At 40.8% G+C, this 16822-nt stretch overlaps 1 protein-coding gene across 2 annotated transcripts in view; it reads right to left on the bottom strand.

Annotated features, from left to right (window-relative positions):
- dctd (dCMP deaminase) overlaps positions 1-14181 on the bottom strand; it is a 41509-nt gene extending 27328 nt beyond the window's left edge. Inside the window, exons 1-5 of one of the 2 annotated variants that reach the window (XM_060926588.1) lie at positions 14066-14181; positions 13117-13252; positions 12465-12895; positions 7792-7906; positions 2074-2209 (exon numbers count right to left, since the gene is read on the bottom strand). In XM_060926588.1, the coding sequence (XP_060782571.1) occupies positions 2074-2209; positions 7792-7906; positions 12465-12895; positions 13117-13252; positions 14066-14106 (859 nt within the window). In that variant the 5' untranslated portion in view covers positions 14107-14181. The remainder of the gene's footprint in view (positions 1-2073; positions 2210-7791; positions 7907-12464; positions 12896-13116; positions 13253-14065) is intronic. The other variant, XM_060926589.1, reaches the window with a different exon arrangement.
- Positions 14182-16822: the final 2641 nt, after the last annotated feature.

The raw sequence follows: 16822 nt of genomic DNA on the forward strand, positions 1-16822 counted from the left end.
TGTGAGGCTTTCTGGGTACAAAGATGTATTAGCCTTTTCAACTTTGATTGCCAGACGGCAAATTCTTTTAAATTGGAAATCCCCATACCCACCAAAAGTATCAGTATGGCTGACTGACCTTATGATGTATCTGAAATGAGAAAAGATTAAGTATTCACTTAGAGGGTCTATTGACCTTTTTTATGGTATCTGGAACCCTGTAATAACATATTTTGAAAAACTTAAGACCCTTCCTGTGTCTCTGTAATGACATGTAAAAGTACCAAGATAGTCTGATGGCATAGGCCTAAAGAAGTCTGCAATATTTTTTGATGTACCACTGGTATGGTTTGGTATTACTGGATAATGTATACATGTTTTTTATTTGTTTTTGTATAAGAATTGTACAAGTGACTAATGGCCCTTTTCCACTACCCTTTTTCAGCTCACTTCAGCCCAACACAGCTCGCGTTTCGACTATCTAAGAACAGCACGACTCGGCTCGCTTCAGCCCTGCTCAGCCCCCAAAACTCGCACGGTTTTGGAGTGGGGCTGAAGCGAGCCAAACCGAGTCGAGTGAGGCTGGGGGCGTGAGCAGACACTCCCCTGTGCACTGATTGGTGAGGAGGAGTGTCCTCACATGCCCACACACGCCCCGCGAGCACGCTGGGATCTGTAAACACCGTAAACCCGGAAGAAGAAGAATTATGAATTACGAGAATTTCTGAAGCCTTATGCGCCTCGCCTCATCTATACGCTCTTGCCAGTATCTGTCCGCGTTGTCGGTGACAACAAGCCACAGCACCAAGACCAGCAACACTAACGACTCCATGTCCTCCATGTTTATTGTTTACTCTCCGGGTTGTGAGACTACCGCTTAAAAGATCACTGATGTCACTGTTTGCGCCGCCTAACGACATCACGTGACGTCCACCCACTTTCGCTAACTCCACCCAATGTGTCCACCCACTTCCAGCCAGCACGGTTCAGCGCGGTTGTAGTCGAAATGCAACTCCAACAGCCCCACTCAGCTCGACTCAGCCCGACTCAGCACCGCACGGCTCAGCCCAACTCAGCCGCGTTGGTAGTGGAAAAGCGGCATTACTGTCTTTTGTTTGACTGGTGACATACGAAAACGCACAGGTTCTGTTGGGGGTGGGGGGTGGAAGGGTGGGCAGGGGGTTGTAGTTTGGAAATGTAAGTGAAAAACGAATGTCTTTCATCTAAGTTTGTAACTTTGTATCTTTCATTAATAAAAAAATTAATTAATTAATTAAAAAAAGTCGTTCACTTGCCTTTTTCGTTTTTTAAAAAAAAAAGTAATCTTGCCATTTTTTCCCCCAAAATGCTCTTTTATCAGCATGCTGCTGCTGCGATCACTCCATCTTCACTGGCTGACTCAAAGCCAGAGACACGATACGCACACAGCACGAGTATTTCCCTAAAAATAATAATATTAAAATATCCTCTGCACTTCAGATGAACAATATTTTACGATTAGCATGCCCTCCATTCTGTTGCTGGGTGAAATATTTAAATAAAATATTAAAAATGAAAACTGGAGAGCAGAGAACATCGTAATTCTTTACAGTTAAGAAACTTTTTTCAGTTTAGTTTATTTATTTAGTGCTTAATTATAGCATAGCTAACCCTAGCACTGCCGGTCTAGTGGTATAATAATAAATAAATCATGTAAATGTATTTATCAAGACGTACATAATTTTATAGAAAAGTTTAACAGCACTGTCTGTGCTATATATTTCATTAAAACTCAAATTATATACTTTTTGGCTGCTCAGAATTTACAGAATTTTGTAGTCATTATATTGAGGATTTTACAGAACATTCAACCGCATACAGAAAATTAACTTAATCTTTGGCGCCATCTGGTGGATAAAAACCACACTGCAGTATCAAAGTAAAAAATAAAAAATAAAATAAGGAGTTTTTTAAATGGTGTTTTATAAACAGCACCAACAGCTGTATTTCACAGGACTGCATCGTTACAGTCATTTTTAAAGTGAAGGTAAAACTGTGGTGTAGAAACAGTTTGGTTTAAACCCCAGCAGGCTGCAGTGATGTGAGGAAACTGACCGTAGGGGTATTTAGTGTCCAGTCTGTCCTCAGCGGAGCGAGCCCAGGGCAAAAGATCATCATCACAGCCATTAGGCATCCCGTTATAGCCGATCCCCACAATCTTATTCTCCTGATTCACGATGCACGCTCCCACCTACACACACACAGCTTAGATTAGTGCATCTTACCAAAGGAAGAAATTAAAAGAAACAAACAAAAAAAAAATCAAAAACAAATATCACAAAAAGAACAATGAAGCAAAACTTAAATAAAAAATAAAAAAGAGAAATAAATCAGAAAGAATCAAACAAATGAAAACAAAAGAATGGAAAGAAAACTAGATAGAACTCGACACCAACGGCATCGATGGGGACGCCTCCGCCTGGTAGACTACACGCCTTATTAAGTTGTGATTTGGGGATGGACATTTGACCTCACAGTAATCTTGACCTGTGACCTTTTAACCCCAAAATCTAATCAGTTCATGTTTGTCCCAAAGCGCACAAATGGTGAAAGTGTGGTGAAATTCCTTTCATTCGCCTTTAAGATATCGTGTTCACAAGGTTTCGGGACGGACGCACGCACGTTTTCGGGTTGTCCGTCCATAATGCCTCCTGCACCTCATGGTGGCGGAGGCATAAAAAAAAAGTAAAGAATAAAATTAAGTGAGAACATAAGAAATGAAAGAAACAAGTGAAAAAAAAAAAAAACAGAAATGTAAAGGAAAACAAACAAGGAAAATAATTAAAAACAGAGAGAGAACCAACGAACAGAAAGAAAGGGGGGGGGGGGGGGGGACACCTCAGGCCCTGCCCACACTACAGCTTGCGATGGGTTTGTGAATTAGAGATGAAAGTGGAGCAAAGAAAAAAAAAAAAAAAAACCCTGAATGTTTGAAAGTCAAACTAAGATGGGGGGGGGGGGGCAACATCCCCCGAAAACATTTTAATAACACGCAAAACCTGCATTCTAGTGCATTCTAGTACTGATTTTCACTAAAACAAGTTATAACTTTTAAGCCTTTTTCTTTCATGTACATTAATGATTAACACGTCAAAAATATCAAATTTAATTCCCCTCGTTAATGAGTAATTTTCAGGAGTGCATTTAGAAAACGCAGTGATTTTCCGGCTACACGGTCCATTACTTTGAAAAAAAAAAAAAAATCAGACAGTTGAAGGTAAACTCAGCAAAATCCCAAAACAGCGCTGTTAAACAGTAAAGGTCTGTTAGAGTTTCTAAAGCTTTCAGGTTTCAATGTTGGGGACGTTGAGCCTCGTTTATCAATCTTTTAGCAGAGTTGTGCGTTTGCAGAAGCTAAAGTGAACTAAACATTTCCAATTCAGATTTATGCGAGTTGAAGCCAATTGTTTACATTAGTTCGTATTGTCTGTAAATTTAAACACGGCAATGAATACCAAACTTCTCATGTGAATCAGGGGCGTAGGGTGTGTGTGTGTGTGTGTGTGTGTGTGTGAGAGAGAGAGACACACTGACTGGCAGCCTGAGTGCATTCTGTAACAAAAAATTCCCATTGCTAGTTTTAGGCAGCTTAGAAACCGGCTCTTCCATTATTGCTGTTTCTTCCACGTTTTCTTGATGTTGTGTTCTAGAAACGGCACTAAAACTTAGCTTCAAAGCCATAAAATGCAACTTTGATGGAAAAAAAATATATAATAAATTGCTTACCTCTCTTCACTTTGAAAGAAGGAGGAAAGTTTTGCTTGTTTTGACATGGCGAATTATTAACACAAGAGGAAATACTCGTAATTCGTAACTAAAGAGACCGCAGCTACGCTGGCAGCTTGAACATGCTTTCTAGTGCGACTGTGTTGTGCAGAACGGTGTCAGTCCTGGGCGCCTTGGGCCATGCGCGCCTAACAAGCTCCGGCATGCGCGCCATTAACAAAGAACACCTGTCTTTAATCAATGAACTACAGTTAGGTCCATAAATATTCAGACAGAGGCAACATTTTTCTAATTTTGGTTCTGTACATTACCACAATGAATTGTGAACAAAACAATTCAGATGCAGTTGAAGTTCAGACTTTCAGCTTTAATTCAGTGGGTTGAACAAAATGATTGCATAAAAATGTGAGGAACTAAAGCATTTTTTAAACACAATCCCTTCATTTCAGGGGCTCAAAAGTAATTGGACAAATTAAATAATTGTAAATAAAATGTTCATTTCTAATACTTGGTTGAAAACCCTTTGTTGGCAATGACTGCCTGAAGTCTTGAACTCATGGACATCACCAGACGCTGCGTTTCCTCCTTTTTAATGCTCTGCCAGGCCTTTACTGCAGCGGTTTTCAGTTGCTGTTTGTTTGTGGGCCTTTCTGTCTGAAGTTTAGTCTTTAACAAGTGAAATGCTGCTCAATTGGGTTGAGATCAGGTGACTGACTTGGCCATTCAAGAATATTCCACTTCTTTGCTTTAATAAACTCCTGGGTTGCTTTGGCTTTATGTTTTGGGCCATTGTCCATCTGTATTATGAAACGCCGACCAATCAGTTTGGCTGGATTTGAGCACACAGTATGTCTCTGAATACCTCAGAATTCATCCGGCTGCTTCTGTCCTGTGTCACATCATCAATAAACACTAGTGACCCAGTGCCACTGGCAGCCATGCATGCCCAAGCCATCACACTGCCTCCGCCGTGTTTTACAGATGATGTGGTATGCTTTGGATCATGAGCTGTACCACGCCTTCGCCATACTTTTTTCTTTCCATCATTCTGGTAGAGGTTGATCTTGGTTTCATCTGTCCAAAGAATGTTCTTCCAGAACTGTGCTGGCTTTTTTAGATGTTTTTTTTAGCAAAGTCCAATCTAGCCTTTTTATTCTTGAGGCTTATGAGTGGCTCGCACCGTGCAGTGAACCCTCTGTATTTACTTTCATGCAGTCTTCTCTTTATGGTAGATTTGGATATTGACACGCCTACCTCCTGGAGAGTGCTGTTCACTTGGTTGGCTGTTGTGAAGGGGTTTCTCTTCACCATGGAAATTATTCCGTGATTATCCACCACTGTTGTCTTCTGTGAGTGTCCAGGTCTTTTTGCATTGATGAGTTCACCAGTGCTTTCTTTCTTTCTCAGGATGGACCAAACTGTAGATTTTGCCACTCCTAATATTGTAGCAATTTCTTGGATGGGTTTTTTCTGTTTTCGCAGCTTAAGGATGGCTTGTTTCACCTGCATGGAGAGCTCCTTTGACCGCATGTTTTCTTCACAGCAAAATCTTCCAAATGCAAGCACCACACCTCAAATCAACTCCAGGCCTTTTATCTGCTTAATTGAGAATGACATAACGAAGGAATTGCCCACACCTGCCCATGAAATAGCCTTTGAGTCAATTGTCCAATTACTTTTGGTCCCTTTAAAAACAGGGTGGCACATGTTAAGGAGTTGAAACTCCTAAACCCTTCATCCAATTTTAATGTGGATCCCCTCAAATGAAAGCTGAAAGTCTGGACTTTATGTCCATTATATAACTATAACTTGAATATGTTTCAGTAAACAGGTAAAAAAATAATAATTTGTGTCAGTGTCCAAATATATATGGACCTAACTGTATGTTTGGGCTATTTAAGGACCGCGCCCATGCAAGGACGATGCGAAGTATTACGCTGCGTCTAGGAACGCGAAAAATCCGAAAAAGAAATTTCTCCATTCGGAAAACCGGAGATTTTCAAGAGTTTTGTCAAATATCCGGATTTCCAGAAGACTTTCATCCCTGGTGAATACTTGGCGATGAAAAATTGGTTGCATCACCAATCATATGATGCACGGTGAATGTTCTCCGAGCTTCACGAGTTGTTTTTTAGTGTGTCTCCACCTCGTATGTGGCCAAAAACGTCACAAAAAACTTCAACGCATGCACTGCAATTTAGTGGCGATGTTTTCATCAGGAAAAACTAAGCAGCAAATATTACATTACCTTAATGGCATTTAGCAGACGCCCTTATCCAGAGCGACGTACAACATACCCAGAGCAGCCTGGGGAGCAGTTGGGGGTTAGGTGCCTTGCTCAAGGGCACTTCAGCCATTCCTGCTGGTCTCAGGGAATCGAACCGGTGACCTTTTGGTCCCAAAGCTGCTTCTCTAACCATTAGGCCATGGCTTCCCCCATGTATTGCACAGATACTTGCAGATGGGTTTGGGAATACTTCCTGACCCTCAGGGAACCTTCGTCGAGCCTCTTGACATGCATTTGTCTCAAACCCATGTCCCCGATGCTCACAGGAGCCTCATCAACACAGCGGCTCAGCAAAGCCTAACCTTCACAGAGACTTAAAAAGTGTATTTACATTTGGGGATCCTTTGGAGCGTGCTGTGCGTGCGCTTGGGATCCAGACGTTATGGGAAACACCTGATGCTGATTTGAGTGCAATCAGTACGCTGTTTTCAGAAAGACTTTGTGAAGTATTCTGTCAGGTATGCGGCGGTAGACGGGTACAAGTGCAGGAAGAGTGTTTATTAGCAGGCGTGAGATTTACAAAAAAACAAAATGTGAGGCAAGGTCAGAGTAACAAAACACAAACGAGACCAAAAGCAAAAACGCAAAGCAGAGAATTTAACCAGTGTCATAAACATGGCTAGAAACAAATGTGACAGTGATAATGATAATACTTCGCAAAGTCTCTGTGAAAACAGTGTCCTTATCTGCGCGTACTGACCGTGCTCAAATCAGTATCAGGCGTTTCCCATAATGACTGGATCCTAAGAGTGTGCACAATGCGCTCCGTGAGCACGCGCGGCCGCTCGAGCTGCACGAAGGCGTGACAGTCAAGTGTTTGCCTGTGTGACCACAACTTTTAGCTCACCTGTATATCACCAAGCATCGCCACCAAAACACCTCATTTTCATCGATAACTGATCGCAAAGCATCGTGAGCGGTAGTGTGACTGTAACTTTATTCTCACAATGACCATGAGAACTCTAACCTAGTGGTAGAATTGTAAAAATAATTTATCAAACAAACAAACTAAACTGCAAAAATACAAATCACTGCTTCTTGTACATGTAGTCCACTCTAGAAAATAAAGCAACATAAAGCCTAGGTCACAACCGGACGTACGATATTTTTGGCCGTGCGATTTTTGGCGTTTCCCAAATCGCTGCGTTTTTTTTTTTTTTTTGTTCATGGAGAAAGACACATGTTGGCCGTAAGTTTGTCTTGCAACCTGAAAAAACACGTAAGCGCCCGTAGAGTTTGTTTGACATGACAAAGAACCTCTGCGGCCGGTCTGCGGCTCGAAAATCAGCACGTCACACGCGCGCTCTCGTGCGTTTCACGCGCGCCCTCCGTGCGTTTCTTGCACGTAGACCGGCCGTAGGAGCACGTACGGCCGGTTGTGACCGAGGCTTAAAATGTGCATTTGTTCGGAAGCTCCACCCACACAGATTTCCCCACCCATCCTTCAGTTTAAATTTTAAATTGTTTAGCGCTGTTAAAAATCGAGATCGTCATAAAGCAGCATTACAGAAACACAGGTATAGATTTCTCTCTCTAACGAATAACCCAGAGCCGACAGCAGCAAGGAAAAACTCCCCGAGACATCATGAGGAAGAAAACCCTGAGACTCTAAAGGGAACCCATCTGCTTCTGGGTGCCGGATAGTGGGATGATAAATCAATCATTCAGGTACACAGGTGTGGAAGAGTAAACACAGACAGTACTGAGTGTGTTCAGGAGGAGAGAATACGATTCCTGGGATGATTACAGCAGTCTGATACCTGTGAACTCGGATCTTTGCTCCTCTGAGCGGATAAGAACGCGACAGCCATGAAATATTCAGACCACTCCAGGTAGTCCTGTCTCTTCCTGACCTCGCCGGGGGCGACGCCCGAGCTGTAAGGGGTTCGAGAGAAACAGGAAGTGTTAGAAACTTATCACAGGAACAGGTTTGGAGAAAAATAAACAGTAGCAGTGAGGACAGAATCAGTTCAGAATTTTTGAAAAACAGTATAGTTGCGGTGACAAAATGCGGGAGATATTTTACAGATGGTTGCAAAAGTTTGTACATCCTTAAGACAAAATGAGCACACCACTCCCTTTTTGCATACTTGCCAACTTTTCAAAATTCTCATGAGGGGAGAAAAATGTGTGAACGACATTTTCAATTGGACGAGTGTTGGGGTCAAATTTTATTATATGTAGATTATGATCAGAATATGAATCAGAATCAGTAGGTTGAATAAGGATACAGATATATGTAGTATGTAGAATATTAGTGAAAAATATTAATTCTCCTTATTCAACCTACTGATTCTGATTGCGGTCTGATGCGCGGTTGAAACGATAAAAACAGTGGGTCCCAATTAATTGCAAACCATTTGAAATGTATACAATTAAAGAGCTTTTGAATTGTTGATATTGTTCTATCAATGACTATAGGTTATGGGATTCATGTATCAGGCATGAGAGAGCTCAGAGTGAAAAATCTGAAATAATACTCGTCTTGAATTTTAATACAACAATGAAAGGGAAAATTTTAGTCCGACCAAAATACACTCACTAGTAATCTTTCACTTAAAACTATCAAAAATCAATCACTTTCCAGATAATTCACTTGTAAACTTTCAAACATAAATTCAAAATAGTGCATTCAAAATACACTCAAATTCTCCGTCATGCAAAATTTCACTAAACACTTTAGAAGTTGTACAGTTTGTTTCTGAAATGCTATGGAAGACTAGTTTAATTTCACACTCAAATGTCCATTATATTCTGATTTAAGGTATCTTTACCTTAAAATGTGTAACTGTAAAAATTAATGTTTTCCAATTGGTACAATCATATGAAGTTAACGGTACAGAATAGTTGAGTATTCTGGGTAAATATCTTCATTATGCTGAAGCTTTAAAAAGAGAACTAGTCCCTAGTCAATGATATCAGAAAGTTCTTTGCTGTAAGTGACACAAGCTGATTTTGCAGACTTAAGAGTCATTGGTGAAGGCTTGTAGATGAAGCATTCCATCTCTCTGTTAACCCTGCATGTCAGGAGTGCTGATATTGTGGAATTATCCAAGAGCGATCGATGGTCTGTCTGGATTTTGCGCACAACGGAGAAGACCCGTTCACAGTCAGCATTACCGTTGGGGAGACTACGCATTGCTGTGGCCAACTTGTACAAATGTGGAAACCTCAAGGTATGAGTGACTGCTGTCTTACACTGACCAACGCTTCCCCAGAAGCGATCAATACGGGTCTTCCCGTCTTCCCACTTAGGCAACTGATCATCACTACACAACTGAAAATCTCTGAATTCCTCCTCCAGATCCTCAAGTTGGTTTGTGGAGATAACAGAAGGCAACCGCCGACCCATTTCAGTCACTGAAGATGGACTCACAAGGTGTCTCTTAGATGGCAGCAAGAATTCCAGGCCATTGACAACAGGGTCTTTAAAAGGGAATGTCTTCATCATCTTGTCCACAGCAGCTATGTAAAATCTCTTTACACTGTCAAAAAACCTTGATGTCATTGATGGTTCAAACTCATCCCCATGTTCACTTACAAATGTCCAGTTGGAGAGACCACTGGCCAGAAAGGAGTTCTCAAGATGAACAGCAGGATCCTTAAAGGGAATCTGTGTAATGTCTTCCTTCTCCCAAATGGTCTTAGCTGAGACAAACTTACCCATAAGCTTCCTCCTAAGATGTCGCATCTCCTGTTCCAGATATGGAAGACGGGTCTCATCTGCTTGGAACATTGTGTTAAATGTATGGCAAAATGAAGCGCAGGAAGTGAAAATACATGAGCATTTCTGGATTAGACAGAAGATCTGTACATCTCTTCACACGTCCTGGTTGCTCTACATCCTCCTGAGACAAAAAAAATACGATTTCAGAGCTGGCCAGTGATGGAGAAGGCGTTCCACTGCTCTCTGAAGACTTGGATGGTTCAACAACAAGGAAGTCCATAAATTCCTTGTATTGCTCTTTCTGCTTGGCACTGTGGTGAAAATGGTAACACACACCAATAAGTAGATCCGCTACAGGCAACGGAAGGCTCTTCACAGCGGCCACAGTGCACAAGTTTGACTCAACCTAAGTCAAAGATGTCTGGCTGGACCTCACGAATCCTGCTGATAACTGAATTATTGCAGCCTGTCATCACACTGCAGTTGTCGGACATAAAACTTGTACAGTTTTTCGATGATACAGTGCTGAGCGTAAATGAGTGCACCCCCTTTGAAAAGTAACATTTTGAACAACATCTCCATGAACACAATTTCCAAAATGTTGAAAAGACAAAGTTTAATATAACATCTGTTTAGCTTATAACGGGAAAGTAAGGTTAATAATATAAACTTAGATTACACATTTTTCACTTTTACTCAAATTAGGGTGGTGCAAAAATGAGTACACCCCGCAACAAAAACTACTACATCTAGTACTTTGTATGGCCTCCATGATTTTTAATGACAGCACCAAGTCTTCTAGGCATGGAATGAACAAGTTGGCGACATTTTGCAACAATCTTTTTCCATTCTTCAACAACGACCTCTTTTAGTGACTGGATGCTGGATGGAGAGTGATGCTCAACTTGTCTCTTCAGAATTCCCCATAGGTGTTCGATTGGGTTCAGATCAGGAGACGTACTTGGCCACTGAATCACTTTCACCCTGTTCTTCTTCAGAAATCCAACAGTGGCCTTAGATGTGTGTTTAGTCATGTTGGAAAAGTGCACGACGACCAAGGGCATGGAGTGATGGTAGCATCTTCTCTTTCAGTATAGAGCAATACATCTGTGAATTCATGATGCCATCAATGAAATGCAGCTCCCCGACACCAGCAGCACTCATGCAGCCCCACATAAGCACACTGCCACCACCATGTTTCACTGTAGGCACCAGACATTTTTTTCTTTATATTCCTCACCTTTGCGACGCCATACAGTTTTGAAGCCATCAGCTCCAAAAACATTTATCTTGGTCTCATCACTCCAGAGTATAGAGTCCCTGTAGTCTTCATCTTTGTCAGCATGGGCCCTGGCAAACTCTAGGCGGGCTTTTTTGTGCCTGGGCTTTAGGAGAGGCTTCTTTCGTGGACGGCATCCATGCATGCCATTCCTCTGCAGTGTACGCCGTATTGTGTCACAGGAAATAGTCACCCCAGTTTGGCTTTCTACTTCATTAGATAACTGCGGTGAACTTGCATGCCAATTTTCTTCAGCCCGTCTCATCAGAAGATGCTCCTGTCGAGGTGTTAACTTCCGTGGATGACCTGGACGTCTCTGTGAGATGGTTGCAGTTCCATCTTTCTTAAATTTTTGTCCCACTTTTGCTACAGTATTCTGACTGATAAGTAAAGCTTTGCTGATCTTCTTGTAGCCTTCACCTTTGTGGTGGAAAGAAATTACTTTCTTTGGGGAATTCTGAAGAGACAAGTTGAGCATCACTCTCCATCCAGCATCCAGTCACTAAAAGAGGTCCTTATTGAAGAATGGAAAAAGATTGATGTTGCAAAATGTCGCCAACTTGTTCATTCCATGCCTAGAAGACTTGGTGCTGTCATTAAAAATCATGGAGGCCATACAAAGTACTAGATGTAGTGGTTTTTGTTGTGGGGTGTACTCATTTTTGCACCACCCTAATTTGAGTAAAACTGAAAAATGTGTAATCCAAGTTATATTATTAACCTTACTTTCATGTTATAAGTTAAACAGATGTTATATTAAACTTTGTCTTGTCATCTCATCTCATTATCTGTAGCCGCTTTATCCTTCTACAGGGTCGCAGGCAAGCTGGAGCCTATCCCAGCTGACTACGGGCGAAAGGCGGGGTACACCCTGGACAAGTCGCCAGGTCATCACAGGGCTGACACATAGACACAGACAACCATTCACACTCACATTCACACCTACGCTCAATTTAGAGTCACCAGTTAACCTAACCTGCATGTCTTTGGACTGTGGGGGAAACCGGAGCACCCGGAGGAAACCCACGCGGACACGGGGAGAACATGCAAACTCCACACAGAAAGGCCCTCGCCGGCCACGGGGCTCGAACCCAGGACCTTCTTGCTGTGAGGCGACAGTGCTAACCACTACACCACCGTGCCGCCCTTGTCTTGTCAACATTTTGGAAATTGTTTGTGTTCATTGAGATATTGTTTAAAATGTTACTTTTCAAAGGGGGTGTACTCATTTACGCTCAGCACTGTATGTCATTATCAATAAAAACTTGGTTGAGGTGGTCAAATATGTTCTGTCCTTCCCACGCCATGTGGCGCCGATCTCCGTTTCCGTAGCCCTCGGCCTCTCACCTATTACATAGCTAGGGTTACAGTGGGGGGCTAGTCCTCTGGTAACCAGGAGAGTTTGACTCCCAGTGCAAATATGTTCTGTCCCAATATTACAAATTGGCATAGCCAAAAACCTGGCACTTGATTGTGTGGTGAAATACCTGACAAGGATAGCTAGACTCTTCTCTTCTTTGCTGTCATTGCTTTCATCACAGGACAAGGAAAACGACTGGTTCTGGCAGTGCTCAACAACCTCTTCCTTAACGACAGGTGCAAGGGATTCTTTAACTATCTGTGCCGTCTTTGTACTTCCACAGTGAAGTTTCTTGGCAATCTTACTGTCTGGAAACATCTCTTTGCACAGCCTTATAAAACAGTCTGCAGTGTTACAAGAGAAGTTATGTTCACATATGAAGTTTGCAAACAAGCACTCTGCATTGATGACAGCATCGTCGGCTTGTGTCGTGAAGGACGAGGTCACTGACGTTGACAAAGTTTCTGCCTTCTCATTTGTCTTATGCATGGAGGTCATAGCATGCTTTTTGACATCATTTTTTCCACCATGGCTGATGCTGAAATTTCTGCAACACAACTGCAAAAAGAAATTCTCAAGAGTTAAAAACATTTCAAATATGATAAATATATTTCTTTTATACAGAGGTGCAGATCCTACTGTAGGTGCAATTTATACTTCTTAATACAAAAAAAAAATACAAAACATAATATAAATCTTAAGTTAATTTCGTTAAAAATGTTCCAACTGAAATAAACTGGCGAGACCAGTGCGCCCAGTGACTCGCTTTGTCGTCTCACCTTGCAAACCGCCTTGGTCCGGCTGCTCCAACATTTGCCAATCCAGGGGAACTCGCTCTCCCAGACAGCCTGGTATCTGCAGTCATATTTTTGCCGTTTGGTATTGGGTTTAGTGGCCATGAGGAGTGAATGAATGCTTGTGGGGGAAAAAAAAAATGTCGGACAGCCTGGGTGAATCCGGAAGTGACTGTCGTTCTGTTCGTTGATTGGTTAAAAAAATCAGTTGACGTCAGCAGTGTTTCTCATACGATTCTGATTGGACATAATCCGGAGTATTTTTAATTTGGCACTAGGGATTTCCCCAAACCGGAAGATTATCCAGTTTTTAACAAATACGATCGGGAGGCGGAGGATATAATCGGGAGCCTCCCACAAAAATCGGGAGGGTTGGCAAGTATGTTGATGACGTCACACTTTCGCTTTTGTATTGTTTTTCCCCAAAAAAGCCTTCTTTCCAGTTGGATTCACACCAACACTTTATTTTTAAACCAATATATCATCTACTGTATACACCGATCTTATTAATTTTATGATTTCTCTTTGAGAGTTGGAGTTTTAACCAGTCATCGGTTGTGACGTAATGTCGAGTTTCTCAACATGGCGGAGCCACCGGAAGTTGCATTAGCTGTGGATGCTAAGTGTAATTTTAGCTGTACTAATTTTTTTTCTAATGATTTTACCAACACATCTGAGGGAAATGTTGATGTTTCTGATCTGTCTGTGTCGGTTTTATTGCCGCTGCACATTTACACAATCGCTACGTCCTGCTTTGTCTCTCTCTAGTCAGCGGCCATGTGTCTCAGTTGCCTAGCAACAGTGCTCGCGCCATTTTTTTTTAATGACTCCAGTACACTGAATAAAGTACGGTGTGACTGAATAACACTATCATCTAGTCTTATACACGACATGTTTGTTTCCTTATTTACATTTTCAAACTTTATAAACTCACCCATTACAAACAGCTGGCGTTCTGTTTCGCTCTTGATTCATTCTGCACTTTGTGGACGAGAAGCTGAAGACCTCAACACACAAACACAGCAAAGGATCACGCGGATAAAAATTTCCCGCGAAAACACGACAGCGGTCCAATCAGATCGCACGTCTTTCCGGAAACGGCGCGTGCATATTGAAGAGAGTCAATGCTGCGCGATAAAAACGCAGAATTTATTTTTAAATTACAAAATACATGTTTTTAATGTAAAGCTCCTTTTTTGTAAAAAAAAAAAAGTTAAATAACAGCTTTAAAAATCAGTTAAATTATTTGTGTTGGTTTATTTTAAGTATGTTATGCCGTTATAAGTGAAATTGTTCCACATCAAGCTGTACACATTAACTTATGTATAATGCAATTTATTTATTTATTCGCCTATTAAAATTGTTTAATAGTAACAGTAAATTTTTTGCATTTAATTTTATTTTCACTCCTTTAACATTCTGCTAAATACCAACCTTAAAACCCTCTCTGATTATTTTTCATTGTATTGTTAAGCGTCATAACTAATTTACTTTTATAATTAAATTGTATTGTATATACTTCTATAATTTTTACATATTTCTCCATTCTTACTTTATTTTTAGCTTCTTTTTTCTATTTAATATTTAACAGTTCAGTTGGGAATTGTCCACAGAAATGACAGTAAGTGGGGGCGTCATGGCTCAGGTGGATGGGGCGCCGTGCCATGGGTCTGGGGACCCGGGTTTGATTCCGGCCCGAGGTCATTTCCCGATCCCTCCCCATCTCTCTCTCCCGCTCATTTCCTGTCTCTACACTGTCCTATCCAATAAAGGTGAAAAAAGCCCCAAAAACTATCTTAAAAGAAATGACAGTAAGTATTTGTATTTTGTGATTAATAATTAAGTACTACATTTCTGGGCTGCAGGGTGGTGCAGTGGTTGGCACTGATGCCTCACAGCAAAAAGGTTCAGGCTTCGAACCTGATGACCAACTGGGGCCTTTTTGTGTGTTTGCATGTCCTCCGAGTGCTACGGTTTCTTCCCACAGTCCAAAGCCATGTGGAGTCGGTCAGCTGGCTACTCTAAATTGCTCTAATGACAGATTTGGTGACATTTCCTGTACATTTTATTTATCTTTTTTATTACATCCACCTGCCAAGGGACTACAGGCGGAAACTAGCATGTACTGCTATAACCTGGGACAGACATCTGTCCTTACCACAAGGATAATGTTTAATTTGTACACTGTCCCTTTTAAAAATAAAATAAACTTTAAACTTCAGGTGTGTGCGTGTGTGTGAATGGCTGTCTATGTTATTAAATATTATTATTTATATTACTTTATACTTTTTTATTATCATTTATATTACTTTATTTTTTGTTTATTGTTTGCTGTCAGTTAGATTATTTCTATTTTCATTATGTTTTTGCTGTCTTTTCCTTAATGTTATTATTATTTGCGATTATATTATCTTTATCATCATTTAATCATCATTTAATATTTACTATTAATATATACAACATTTTACTTTATAATTGTTATCCATTGGTACTAGTCATACTTTTTGAAATCAAATTTTATAATCAAATTCCAGTCTAGTCTATAATGCATTTTCATTGTTTATTAGTCTAGTTAATTTAAGTCAAATTATTATTATTATTATTATTATTATTATTATTATTATTATTATTTTATTATTGTGGTTGTTGTTATTATTATTATTATTTTCACCATTTACATAGTACAGTGAGTCAATATTAAGTCAAATCATAATGTTGCCATTGCTGTTTTACGTGTTTTAATGGGACCACAATGGAAATAAGTGCTTGCGCTTTCTTGTGTAATCCTGATTTTAATGTATTTTGTACTTCATTTTACATTATGATAGAATAAAATCAAATCAAATCAAATCTCTGTGCAGCCCTGTGATAGATTAGTGACCTATCCAGGGTAAACCCTGCCCCTCACCCATAGTCAGCTGGGATTGGCTCCAGCTCACCCACGACCCACAATGGACTCTGTTTTCACCAAACGCAAAGAAAATAAATCAGTGACTATGTGTCCAGTAAATCCACCAGCCTGTATAAAATCACCTGTAAAGAAAACACAAATGCATCTCTGTTATTTTTAATTATGTGGTGTTGCTTTCCGGTTCTGACGTGTGGTTGAGCTTGTGGTTTAACTTTTTCTTCCTTTCATTTAACCGCATCTGCATAGCACTGAGCTCCAACAGCAACTCCTGACCACAATATATTTAAAGGGGGAGTCCGCGATTCTGGAGGAAGATTGTTGATATTTAAACTCAACAGGCAAACAAATACACACTTCCCTTCAGTGCTCCTTCAGAAGCTCCGCCTCCCAAAGTCAATGACATGCATTGCTTTGTTAGGTTGGTATTTAAGCTAACAAAGAAGGTAACGTTACCTAGCATAGCATTTCATAACATGCATCAATCCAAGTAATCTATCTGTGGAGGAAATTTGTGTTTTAAATCTTTGTGGCCGTAAATCCCTTTGCAAACGATGTACAGAAAAATACCATGATATAGAGCAACTAGCAACACAGCAAGTGATGTAATTAACTAGCTAGGATGTGGGCTAGCGTACTGTCACTACATTTGCTGCTGTGAAGCTAACATGTAGAGAGGATTAGACGGTTTCCCAGAGCCACCACACCAGCTCCAGACAGTGATACTCACAGCTCTCCTGCTACTACAGCTAACATAACAGCAACAGCGTATTTGGGCAAAAT

The sequence above is a fragment of the Neoarius graeffei genome, chromosome 7 (assembly GCF_027579695.1).
Source record: "Neoarius graeffei isolate fNeoGra1 chromosome 7, fNeoGra1.pri, whole genome shotgun sequence".
In the NCBI taxonomy this organism is placed as follows: domain Eukaryota; kingdom Metazoa; phylum Chordata; class Actinopteri; order Siluriformes; family Ariidae; genus Neoarius; species Neoarius graeffei.